Raw genomic sequence first — 13,878 nt, 5'->3', positions numbered from 1 at the left:
TCCCTGGGTGGCGCAGCGGTTTAGCGCCTGCCTTTGGCCCAGGGCGCGATCCTGGAGACCCAGGATCGAATCCCATGTCGGGCTCCCGGTGCATGGAGCCTGCTTCTCCCTCTGCCTGTGTCTCTGCCTCTCTCTCTCTCTCTCTCTCTCTCTCTGTGACTATCATAAATAAATAAATAAAAATTTAAAAAAATAAATAAAAATGAAAAAAAACAAATAATATAAAATCTACCATGTTGACCATTTTTAAGTGCACAGTTCAGTACTATTAAGTATGTTCTAATTATTATGCAACCATCACCACCATAAATCTCCAAAATTCTTTTCATCTTGCAAAACTGAAATTCTATGCCCATTAAAGAACTCCCTATCCTGTCCTCTCCCCGCAGTCCCAAACAACCAATCTACTTTCTGTCTGTATGATTTTGACTACTCTAAGTACCTCACATAAGGGGAATCATACACTATTTTTCCTTTTTTGACTTACATTTCAATTAACATAATGTCTTCAAATCTTATCCATGTTGTAGCATAGAATAGAATTTCCTTCCTATTGGGTTGCCTGGGTGGCTCCACAGTTGAGCATCTGCCTTTGGCTTAGGGCGTGATCCTGGAGTCCTGGGGTCAAGTCCCACATCAGGTTCCCTGAATGGAGCCTGCTTCTCCCTCTGCCTATGTCTCTGCCTCTCTCTCTGTGTCTCTCATGAATAAATAAATAAAATATTTTTTTAAATATTTTTTTAAAAAGAATTTCTTTCCTATTTAAGGCTGAATAATATTCTATTATATATTCCACATTCTATTTATCTATTTATCCATCAAGGGATACTTGAATTGCTTCAAACTTTTGGCTGTCGTGGATAACACTGCTATGAACATGAGTGTGCAAGTATCTGTTCAAGTCCCTGCTTTCAATTCTTTGGGTATATACTCAAAAGCAGAATTGCTCAATTAAATGGTAATTCTACATTTACTTTTTAAAGAAAATGCCATGCTGGTTCCTATAGTGACTGCAGCATCATTTTTCATTCTCAACAACAACGCACATGGGTTCCAATTTCTCCATATTACCATCAACACTTGTCATTTTCTATTGTTTTGATAAGAGCCATCCTAATGGGTGCTTTTTTTTTTATAAATTTATTTTTTATTGGTGTTCAATTTGCCAACATATAGAATAACACCCAGTGCTCATCCCATCAAGTGCCCCCCTCAGTGCCCGTCACCCAGTCACCCCCACCCCCTGCCCACCTCCCCTTCCACCACCCCTAGTTCGTTTCCTAATGGGTACTTTTATCCATTCTTGCAACAAGTATATTGTGAGCACTTAGTATATGCCAGGTGTTGTGTGAGACACTAGAGATATAACTGTAAAATGAAAATAAACTAAAATCGGGGGCAACTGGGTGGCTCAGTTGGTTAAGCTTTTGCCTTTGAGTCAGGTCATGATCCCAAGGTCCTGGGATCGAGCCCCACATGGGGCTCCCTACTGAATAGGGAGTCTGTTTCACCCTCTCCTCCCTGCTTGTGCTCTTTGTTGCTATCTCTGTCTCTCTCTCAAATAAAATCTTTTTAAAAACCCATTAAAAATTTTTTTTAAAAGATTTTTTTATTTATTCAGAGAGAGAAGCAGAGACACAGGCAGAGGGAGAAGCAGGCTCCATACAGGGATCCGGATGCAGGACTTGATCCTGGGACTCCAGGATCACGCCCTGGGCCAAAGGCAGGCACTAAACCGCTGAGCCACCCAGGCGCCCCAAAACCCACTAAAATTGAAGAGACATATATCCAGAACTTGGAAGTACACGTTAAAAATCAATAAAGGATGAAAAAGAAATAATTAAAAAATGTGACACAACTCAAACTTACCCAATAAAATAGAGAAATAATTTCTATTTGGTAAATTAAGTATAAACTATTACCTAAATCCTTATTAAAAAGAAAAGATCCTAAACTGACATAATAGCATTAGCATTACTGTTTAGCATGGGTAGTTAAAATGTATAAAACATAAATACTGATAGACTGCATCTAGGTCAGAGTATGGCATCTATCTGGGATACGATAGGCACCAGGATTGGTCCTCAGTAATCATATGTATACAGTGCTCTAGCTGCTGATTGTTATTTTAAACACATTTAAATAAATTCTAAGAAAAATTACATTGAACAACTTACCACTTCTCCAAGCACTTTCTTTTCTGAGTCAAGTGATCGAACCCGATTTCTTAAAGCCAGAATTTCCTCATCTAGTCTCTGATTATGTTCCTTTGCTTTCTGTAGGTCAACTGAATCTAAAACAGAACAGAACACAGTTGGTTCGACTGGATCAAAGTTTTGATCTGAGGTACTAACTTTAAAACTAAGGAAGTACTATTTCCTGGCTTCTTGTCAGTCCTACCATGTTTCTGCATATGTGGATCTCTGCACAGGAGAGCTGCTATGCTCTCAAGTCCAGCCCTAGAATATTCTAACAACCTATTGAAACAGAGCAGAACTTTTTTATTTCTCACACTACACTAATGAGCTGGATTTTTTTGAGAATAGGATTTCCAGCAACAGAGGTTCTTTAGGGAATTGTACCTTTAAAGCCGTGGAGCCTACCTCCTAAAAGTTAAACAATCGAGAAAATCAACTTCCTATCTTGCTTGTGATCCTGTCTCTCTTACACATCACATATTACTCCTAGACTCTTCTCTTCTACTTAGCAACAGTAAGGCTCCACAGATGAGAAGTGATGAGCCACGAGCAGTGGACAGCCAGATTTTCCTAGTTAAATCAAGTTCATGCATCAAAATCATCTTTCTGCCTCCACCACAGCCCATAAAATGGTAGTTCCCTCTGAGTTTAGCACCTCATGTTAAGACCTGCTCTTTCCAGCTTTCATCAGTTTCAATATTGCAAACTTGCTGCCTGAGACTTTCCTAAATTTGTAGCTGTTTCTTTGAGCCACTTCCACTCATATTTCTTATTTTTCTTCTGTTGCCTTAAATTCTCTTTTGTTTTCCTTCTTCATCACTTGTTTTGTATTAATTATTCTTTATGTTCTTTCTTTATTTTTAGTTTTCCTCTTCCCATTTACTTTTCCCCCTTAGTATTTTTTTTAATTTGAAAAATGCTGAAAACATACCAAAAAGGGGAAAAAAATTATTCACAATCCCACCCTATCTATGTGTGAGTGGGTGTGGATTTAGAGTGAGAGAGACAGACAGAGGTAAAGACAGAGACATTTGGTTTTTGGCCTGTGCAATTTTTTAAAGATTTAAACAATGCTACATAATCTGTCTGCAAATTCACCACTTGTGAACATGTCATGGATGTCTTTACAGCACAATCCTTATAAAGCCATTTTCCATTTCTCATTTGGAACTATTTTTAGATTAGTTTTACTGGATTTTGCTTTTCCTACAAATGGAATCTTAATATATGTATTTTTCATGTCAGGCTTCTTTTGCTCAATATATATTTTGGTGATGCCATCTGTCATATCGATAATTTGTTTCTCTCTACTCTTCAGTCCATCTTATTCATATACAACTTATTAACTATAAATCTTCATCCAGTCTTTCATTTTGTTCTGTACAACGCACCATTGTCCAAATGTGTCATCATGTGTGTCACTTTTCCCCTACTGAAGAAGATTCAGGTGCATTGCTGACGCTTTACTCTTATAAATAATTCTAAAATCATTATCCTTGTTCATCAATCTTTAGGCACTTATGAAATTATTTCCAAAAAACAAATTCCCAGAAATGGGAAAGCTGGATCAGAGGATATGTGCATTTAGAAAATTTAATAGATATTGCCAAATCACTCCTTAAAAAGATTGCACAAAGTTACATTCTGCCCATTTCTCCACACTGAATGTTACCAGAATTTTAATTTTCATAAATCTTAAAAATGCAGTTGAATAATGGCTTGTTTTAAAGGTTTATTTATTTATTTGAGAGAGAGAGAGAGAGAGAGAGAGAGAATGGGCCAGAGGGGAAAGGAAGAGAAACCCAAGCAGACTCCACACTAAGTACGGAGCCTGACTCAGGGCTCAGTCTTATGACACTGAGATCAGGCCTGAGCTGAACCCAAGAGTTGGACACTTAACCAACTCCAACACCCAGGTATCCCAAATAATGGCTTGTTTTTAAATGCAATATATTTGGCTGATCACAAATGAATATAGGCTTTTTGTTTAAAAGTAAAACTGTACAGTTATCTTCAAGTGAATATTCTCATCTAACCCTTACTCAAAGGGTTAGATGACCCAAAATAATATTAATACTTACTAAATATTCATCAAAATATTTTATATGCATGTACAGACAAGGGTTGTATTAAAAGTATTTATCAACTGCTAAAGTATGGGTCCTCACCTATAAGAACGTAGCTCTGGAGTAGAGTTCTAGAGAACTGCCAAGCATTATCCCTTTAATGCCTGGGAAGACAAGGGGTTGGAAGGAGCTCAGATAGTTGAGGTAGATGGTAGACAGCTGAAAGACTCGGGGTAGCAGCTATTTACAACTTATACAAAATTATTCCAGTGTCTTCACTGTCATACATTAATGTGTACCACTTCATAGCCGTCCTATGGGCATACACACAGATACACACATCCAAGAAATAAAAACTAAAATAACATTATACTACATATATTACTCTACAGCTTGCTTTTTTTAACTTGATAATATATCATAGACATCTATTCATGTCTGTGCACATAGATCTACATCCTTCTTATTCATAGACGCACAGTCATTTAGTTAGTCAGTCCACTGTGGATAAACACAACTTAATTTTGCTACCCCAAAAGTTTTCCTTACTCTCTGTACTTTTACAAGTTCTTCTATAGTCATTAGTGATAGTGTAGTATTTTTGTCTGGTTTTGATATCAGGGTTATGCTGACCACTTAAAAGCTGGAAAGTATTCTGGAAGACTTTATGTAAAATCGATATCATTTATCCTTAAAAATTTTCTCAGAAAAAAATTTTTTCTTAGACATCTGAGCCTAGAGTTTTCTTCATGGGAAGATTTTTATCTACAAATTTATTTCCTTTGGCAGATTTCTTCTTTTTTTTTTTTTCTTTTAAGATTTAATTATTTATTTGAAAGAGAGAAGGAGGGCAAGAACAAGCAGGAGAAGAGGGAGAAGCAGATTCCTCACCAAGCAGAGAGCCCCACATACACGGGGCCCAATCCCAGGATTCTGGGATCATGACCCTAGCCAAAGATAGATGCTTAAGGACTGAGCTACCCAGGCAGCCTGGCAGATTTCTTCTTGAGTGAGGATTGGTAGTTTGTCTTTGAAGAAATGTGCTCAAGTCATATGGATCCTCAAATTTATTGGCATAAAGTTGTTCAAAATATTCTCTTATTATCTTTTTGGTCTGTAGAAATGTTCTTCCGTCATTTCTTACATTGGTGATTTGTTGTCTTCTCTTTTTTTTTTTTTCATGATCAATCTAGGTAGAAATTTATCAGTGTTAGTGATCCCTCCAAATAACCACATTTGGTTCCATAATTTACTCTCTTGTGGTTCTGTCTTTAATTGTATTGACTTCAAGTCTTATTTTTAATACTTCTCTCACTGCACTTGATGTGGATTTAATTTGGTCTTCTTATTCTGGGTTTTTAAGGTGAAAGTGTAGATCACTTTGAGTCCTTTCTCAATTTCTGGTATAAGCATTAAATGATATAAATTCCCATCTAAGTACTGTTTTAGTTACTTTTACCAAATATTGATATGCTTTTTTTTTCATTTTCATTCAAGTTAATTCATGGAAAATATTTTCTAGTATCCCTTGTAATTTTTTCTTTGATCACATGGCAATTTAGAAATATCTTGTTTGGTTTCCAAATATTGGAGATTGTCTAAACATACTTCTGTTATTGATTCTTAGTTCAATTCCATTATGGTCAGAGAACACAATTTGTGTGATTGTAGTTCTTCCACAGAAAGCTGTTTGATGGCTCAGTATGGCCTTTCCTTGAGAATGTTCCATGTGTACTTGAAAAGTATGTGTAATCTGATGGACTTTTCTATAATTATTAATTTGGTCATGTTGGTTGGTACTATCCTTAAGTCTTTATATTTACTGATTTTGTTTCCCCCCCCTTTTTTTTCAGTTACTAAGAAAGTAGTGTTCATTTTATAATTGCATTGATATATTTTTGAAAAGGAGGGTTAGCAACTCTAATCACCAACTATAATGTGTGGATTTTTTTCCCCCACACATCCAGGCAATTCTTGGACAGTAGCCATGTATCCTATAATTCAACTCAATTCTGGCATTATCTAGCTGGAGACAGCATCAGATTCTACAGGTTAAGAGTTCAGTTCCACAAGAATGCCCACCACTTCAGATACTAAAGACAAATCCATGTTGTTACCTGTGCTTCTGACTGACTGGTTATAAATCAGAGGTTGCAAATCATCTTAGTTCAAATGATTTGGTAGAGGGGCTCACAGAATTTAGGGAAACATTTTATCCACTACATTTCTGGTTTGTTATAAAGGGATATAACTCAAGAATAGTCTAATGGAAGAGATGCATAGGGCAAGACGTGAGGAGCTTCCATATCCTCTCTGGGCACACCACTCTCCCCAAATCTCCATGTGGTCACCAACTCAGAAGCTCTCCAGACCCTGTCCTTTGGGATTTTTACAAAGGCTTCATTCATAGGCATGATTGATGAAGTCATTGGCCATTAGGACTGAACTCAATCTCTACCGGCTGTCCCCTTCCAGCCTTGGTAACCTAGGGGCTTTCCAAAAGCCCTCCTTAAGATAATAAAAGACACTTTTTATCACTCCCATTGGAGTAAATTTCAAGGGTTTTTGAAGCTTGGTGCCAGAAACAGGGCCAAAGACCAAATATATATTTCTTATTATAAATCACAATATCACTGGGGAAGCCTAGTTTTAGAATTATCTAAAACAAGTAAAGGATTTTAATTATTTTTGTAGTTGCTACCATTAAAACACTCAAAGTTCATTGTATTATTTATAGCTGGTAGCATTTTTACATAGTTCAGCTAGGGTCAGATTAATTCACCAGGGATTCCAAGCCTATTGACTTCCCAGTGAGCAAGTATGTATAAAGTATTGCTAAATTCATCATAATGTGTCTTGATCTCAGTAGTAAAATATGTGCTATTTCTGTTGACCACAGGTTTTAGAGTTAGATATATTTGGGTTCAAATACCAGCCCTATATTACTTAATTCATTAATACTCAGTGTAGTTATTGGATAACTCGCTAAACCTTGCCATAATTCAGCTTCTTTGTCTAAGAAATGGGAATGATAATACTCACTATTTGGAATTGTGAGGATTAGAGTCAATGCATATAAAGTGCCTGATAGATAGAATGCCTGCTATTTAGTAAGAAATAAGTGGTAGTAGCAGTAATAGTAGTAGAAATAATAACAGTGACAATAGTGCTTTATCACTATTATTAAAGACATTATGTTAAATTGTGTATAATACACTTGTTATTATTTAGTGTATTATTAAACATATCTGCTAACATGCATCACTCACCATTTTCTTGCAGCTTTGTCAAATTTTCTTTCAATTTCTTAATTTCTAGCTGAGCCTTCTCAAGTGCGGAATCTAAAGAAAAAAGAAAATCTTTCTGTAAGGAGCAAATGATTAGCATTCTCTTTCTTTGGAAAACTCACTTTCTGCTGATTGTCCTTTGAGTTTCTACAAAATGTCACCTCCAGGAAACTCTTCCAGACTCCCCTTAATGTTCTCACTTCACCCTATCATTATTCCTGATTGTGCAGTCTCGCAAGAGTTCTGTTTCCCTAACTGGAGTCCATGTTGAAGAGTTTGGATCACAATAAACAATAGGAACAACTAAACTTTTTAAGCATGATACTCTCAGCTTCAGTTACACTCAGAAATATTTAAAATTAATTCCTTCAATTAGTAATATTTAGAATTCTACCAGTAGTGGGGTGCCTGGGTGGCTCAGTCAGTTGAGCATCCAAGTCTTGATTCTGGCGTGGGTCATGATCTCAGGTTGTGAGACTGAGCCCCACGTCAGGCTCCGAGCACAGCAGGGAGTCTGCTTGAGGTTCTCTCTCTCCTCCTCCCTCTCTCTTTGCCCCTCCCCTGCCCCATGCATGCACGCTCTCTCTAAATAAATAAGACAAAACTTTTTTAAAAAAGAATTTTACCAGTAGTTGCTAGAAACATCAAGACAACAAAATTTCAGGAAATACCTTTTGATACTATTGAAGAATTATATGAAGATGGCCAAATGGTACAGGGCAAGGACATGGGGCACTGGAGTCTATTGGATTTGGGTTCTCTAATCCAGGTTTTATCACTTTGCTTCCTTGGGTCTAGTCATTACCAGTGATATGTTTGGTGGGCTTCTATGTCAGGATGAAGAACCTCTCAGAAGTAAGAGGCTAACATGACCCTTATAAGAGATCATTCCTAATCACAAAGTAAATACATCAGCACAATTATGCATGTTTTATTATTACTCCCCAAACGCTCAATTCTTTGGAGTAAATCCCAGTCTGATCTACTAGATTCACCTAAAATTATATTCCTGACCATAACAATAGTTACTACCACTGCTACCAACAGCAGCAGCTACTAGTGTCAGATATATTAACATTATAACAAATCTTCAAAGCAAATACTAGCATTCCCATTTTATGGATAAGATAAAGGAGGCTCAGAAAAATTAAGCAATTTGCTCAGAGTCACATAATTGGTAAATGATAAAGCTGGGATCTGAACTCAGGTCTGTTTGAGTACGCTATGCTAGAGATGTGAGAATAGCTTCTGTTTTATTAAGACAATGGTTTTCTGGGACGCCTGGGTGGCTCAGTAGTTTAGTGTCTGCCTTTGGCTCAGGATGTGATCCCGGGTGTCTGGGATTGAGTCCTATATCGGGTTCCTTACAGGGAGCCTGCTTCTCCCTCTGCCCGTATCTCTGCCTCTCTCTCTGTGTTTCTCATGAATTAAAAAAAAAATCTTAAAAAAAAAAAAAAGACCATGGTTTTCTAATATGTTTGTCTCTGGAAGGAGAGTGAGTAAGAGAACACTGAATGTTTTGGGAACTACATGTAGTTTAATACTGCTTGGGTCTACAGTGCAAAGGATTACGGGAAATATAGGGTACGAAGCCATATAGATAGGCAAGAGCCAAACCAGAAAGGCCTTTGGGAAGCTCAGTATTTATCCTTCAGAATAAAATTTTTATGGAAGGTTAAAGTCCTGAGGAGGTAATCGAGAGGTTCTGCAAACATTTGATTTGATTTTCACTTAAAAAGCAACAGCAACCCATTTTTACATTAACACATACAGCCAAATATATCATATACAAAACTCAAATATATCAGAGACCACCAAATGCATTAACTCACGTTGCCAGGTTAGCTTCTCCTGCCATGCTCATGCAGACATGTGAAAATCATAGCTCTCCATTATTTCTCTTAAACTAGTAATATTTCTAACACTGTGTTGGTTGTAGGTTTCAGAGACCTCTCTGTTATTTGACAGTTTAATTTTCTAAGTCTATTCCTTTAGTGGTTACCCTAGATAATTTTTTAGAACTTCTTTTACTATGGAATATTTCAGACATATACAAAAGTAGATACAACAGTTAAGGAAATACCTATATCTATCATCCAGCTTTTAACAATTATTAAGCCATAGCCAATCTTGTTTCATTTGCATCCTTAAATATTACATACATATACAGAGCTCTATCAGCTTTTAGAAGCAACCAACATTCTTTGCCACATGGTCCCCTCCATCTTCAAAGTCAGCAAAGGAGAATTTCCCTCATGCTGAATCCTTCTCATACTTTGAGTATTTTTCACCCAGAAAAGACTAAGCCCTTTTAAGGGCTCATCTGATCAGGTCAAGATAATCTCTTTTTCTTAAAGGCAACTGATCTGGGACCTTAACTACATCTGTAAAGGCTCTTCACAGGAGCATCTATATTGTATTTGATTGAATTAACTGGGAAAAAGAATATTTACACCAAGTGGGGCTCTTGGAGACCATCTTAGCTTTCTATCTAATATACCTATTTCCTCCAGGTCTTATATTTTTAACAGCTTTATTGAGGTATAATTTTTGAGATAGAATTTACATAAAATTCACCTATTTTAAGTGTACAATTAAGTGACTTTTAGTATATTTACATATGTGCAACCACCACCATAATCTGATTTTAGAACTTTTTATTACCCCCTAAAGAAACTTCATGACCATTTAGTTGGCCCTGATCCCACTCTCAGCCCCAGGCAACCACTAATCTACTTTCTCTCTCTATAGGTTTGCCTTTTCTGGACACTTCACATAAATGGAATCATATAATATATAACCTTTTGCATTTGACTTTTTTCCTTAGTATTATGTTTTTCAGATTCATCTATGTTGTAGCAAGTATAAGTATTTTGGGTTTTTTATAGGCAAATTGTATTCATTGCATGAATATTAGGAGTCCCCTAAATCACTCCCAGGTTTGGTGACTCTTAGGACTTGCCTTACAGGACAAAAGATATACTAATATTCACAGCTAAGATTTACTACAACAAAAGGATACAAAGCAAAATCAACAAAGGTAAAAGGTAAATGGGGCAAAGTCCAGAGGAAATCAGGCTCACGTGCCCAAGAGTCTTCTCTTGGATGTGCTTAATTTCTCCAGCATGTGTGAAATGTTGTCTATCAGAGAAGTTCACTAGAGACTCAGTGCCCAAGGTTTTTGTTTGGGGCTGGTCACATATATACCACCTTCTACCCATCAAGTACCAAAATTCCAGTTTCTTGGAAGGAAAGGAGGTGTCCAGCATTGTGGTACTGTGATTTGTAATAAGAAATATGTATTTGGTCTTGTTTTCAATCCATTTCTGGCACAGAGATCCTAAAACCCTTGGAATTTCTTAGGTGATGAGTGATAAAGGCATCTTATGTTAATGAGGTGACTCCTGGACCACGCTTAACAACAGAGGCTGGTTTCCAGGAAACCAACCATGCGATTAAAGGGTTGGAACTTGGTGGCTCAATCAGTTAAGCATTTGCCTTTGGTTCAGGTCATGATCCCAGGGTCCTGGGATTAAGTCCCACGTTGGGCTTCTGCTCGGTGGGGAGCCTGCTTCTCCCTCTCCCTCTGCCTTTCCCCCTGCTTGTGCTTGCGCTTGCGCTTTTTCTCTCTCTCTCTCCTCTGTGTGTGTGTGTGTGTGTGTGTGTGTGTGTGTGTAAGTAAAATAAATGGATGGAATCTTTAAAAAAAAAAAAATCAAACAAAGGGTTGGAACTTCCAATTATCCTCTGACCTCCAGGGACAGGAGAGGAGCTGGAAGTTGAATCAATTACCTATAGCCAATAATTTAATCAACCATGTCTATGTAATGAAGCCCCCATAAAAACCCAGGAGAGGGTTTGGAGAGCTTCTGGATTGGTGAACACACGGAGATTTGGGGAGGATGGTACACTCAGAGGGGCATCCCCTTCTATCTGGCTATTCCTGAATTGTATTCTTTTATAACAAACCAGTAACCTTGTGACAAAATGTTAGAATTTCTGAGTTCTGTTAGTCACTAGCAAATTAGTTGAACCCAAGGAGGGGTAATTAGAACTTCTGATCTAAAAATAAAAATAAATAAATAAATAAAAAAGAACTTCCAATCTACACCCAGTTGGCAGAAGCACACAGGTGATACCCTAGGCTTGCAACTGGCATCTGAAGAGGTGGGGAGCAGTCTTATAAGACTGAGCCTTAATCTGCGCTCTCTTTTCAAAAAAAAAAAAAAAAAAAAAGAGGAGGGCACCTGGGTGGCTCAGTCAGTTAAGCATCCAACTCTTGATTTTGGCTCAGCTCATGATCTTGGGGTCTTGAGATCAAGCCCTGAGTGGGGCTCCATGCTCAGCTTGGGATTCTCTCTCTCCTTTTCTCGCCTCCCCTGCCCCTTGCAGGCGCATGCTTTCTCTCTCTCTTCAAAACAAAACAAAACAAAACTGAGCCTTAATCTGTGGAATCCGACACTATATCCAGGTGAACAGTGTTAGAATTAATGGAAAACAGTGTTAGAATTAAGTTGAATTGTAGGACACCCAACTGATGCCCAAGAACTGCTTGGTCGTAATGAGAGACACCTCCCTCTTCCACATTAAAATTGGGATCCAGGAACCCTAAATAAGTAAGTGTAAGCCACATAGTTTGTACAAACATTAAGGCACAGTGAGCCACTATTACCAGTTAGGAAATGGTGAGAACCTTCCCAAAATTCAAGTTCCCAGATGTTATTCAAGGACTGACCTTCAAGCATGCCTTTCTAAGGATAGCAGCGTCAAGTTATTTCTGTTAACTATTTCCTACACAAAGTGAATATATCACATTTTCTTTATCCATTCATCAGTTGATAAACATTTGGGTCATTTCTTCCTTTTGGCTATTGTAAATAATAGTGCTTGGAACATTCACATATAAGTCTTTGTGTGAACACATGTTTTCAGTTCTCTTGGGTAGATACGTAAGAGTTAAATTGATGGGCTTCATGATAAGTCTACATTTAAAATCCTGAGAAATTGGGATCCCTGGGTGGTGCTGCGGTTTAGCGCTTGCCATTGGCCCAGGGTGCTATCCTGGGGACCCAGGATTGAATCCCACGTTGGGCTTCTGGTGCATGGAGCCTGCTTCTCCCTCTGCCTGTGTCTCTGCCTCTCTCTCTCTCTGTGTGACTATCATAAATTAAAAAAAAAAAATCCTGAGAAATTGCAAAATTATTTTCCAGTATCTGTATCATTTTACATTGCCATCAGCACTATATGAAGGTTTTAATTTCTCCACATTCTTACTAACACTTGTCATTGTCTTTTTTATTAGCTATTTATTCTAGTGATTGTGTGTGGTATCTTATTGTGGCTTTAATTTGCACTTTCCTAATGACTAATGATGTTGAGCATCTTCTTTGTGCCTACTGGTCATTCATATATCTTCTCCAGAGAAATGTCTACTCAAATATTTTTCTCATTTTAAAATCATACTTTCTTTTTATTATTGGAGTATAGGAATTCTTTACATATTCTAAATATAAGTTCTGTATCAAACATATGACTTGCAAATATTTGCTTCCAGTCTAGGAAGTTGTCTTTTCATTTTCTTGATGTTGTCTTTTGAAATACAGAAATTTCAAATTTTTATTAAGTCCAGTTTATTAGTTTTTCTCTTACCACCTTTGCTTTTGGTGCTGAACTAATATATTATTGCCTAATCCAAGATCATGAAGATTTATTTACTCTGTTTTCTTCTAAGAGGTTTATAGTTTTAACTCTTATTTAGCTTTGCAGTCAATTTTTGTGTAGGTTGATGTAGGACACTTTATAAAGCAAATCCCAGAAACCATATCACTCATCATAAATATTTCACTATATATCTCTAAAAGATAAGAAATCTTTTTTTTAGGGATCCCTGGGTGGCGCAGCGGTTTGGCGCCTGCCTTTGGCCCAGGGCGCGATCCTGGAGACCCGGGATCGAATCCCACATCAGGCTCCCGGTGCATGGAGCCTGCTTCTCCCTCCGCCTCTGTCTCTTTTAGTGTTGCTCATTATTTTACTTTATAATTAAATTACAAGATAAGAACTCTTTTTAAACATAAACTTCACATGTGGTTAGGGAAATTTAACTAAATTCCTTACATATCCAGTACATACTCACAGTTCCAATTTTTTCACCAATGTTACAAATGTGTTTGAATCAGGATCCAGTAAAGGCCACATGTTATAATTGGTTATTAATTCCCTTAAATTTTAAAAAATTCATCTTTTTATTTCAATTTGTTTATTGAATACTCTAAATATCTCACATGAATTCTGTTTTATTCTGAATAAATATCTTTGTTACTATCCAGA

The 13,878-nt window shown here is 37.2% G+C and overlaps 1 protein-coding gene across 1 annotated transcript in view; it reads right to left on the bottom strand.

Annotated features, from left to right (window-relative positions):
• Nucleotides 1-13,878, bottom strand: part of CCDC30 (coiled-coil domain containing 30) — a 117,761-nt gene that overhangs the window by 80,423 nt on the left and 23,460 nt on the right. The window contains 2 exon segments of the mRNA XM_041739070.1: nucleotides 2,178-2,293; nucleotides 7,534-7,605. Coding sequence (XP_041595004.1) covers nucleotides 2,178-2,293; nucleotides 7,534-7,605 — 188 coding nt within the window.

The sequence above is a fragment of the Vulpes lagopus genome, chromosome 23, assembly GCF_018345385.1.
Source record: "Vulpes lagopus strain Blue_001 chromosome 23, ASM1834538v1, whole genome shotgun sequence".
Taxonomy (NCBI): domain Eukaryota; kingdom Metazoa; phylum Chordata; class Mammalia; order Carnivora; family Canidae; genus Vulpes; species Vulpes lagopus.
The sequence above is the reverse complement of the archived record's forward strand: the minus strand, read 5'-3'. Positions and strand labels throughout refer to the sequence as shown.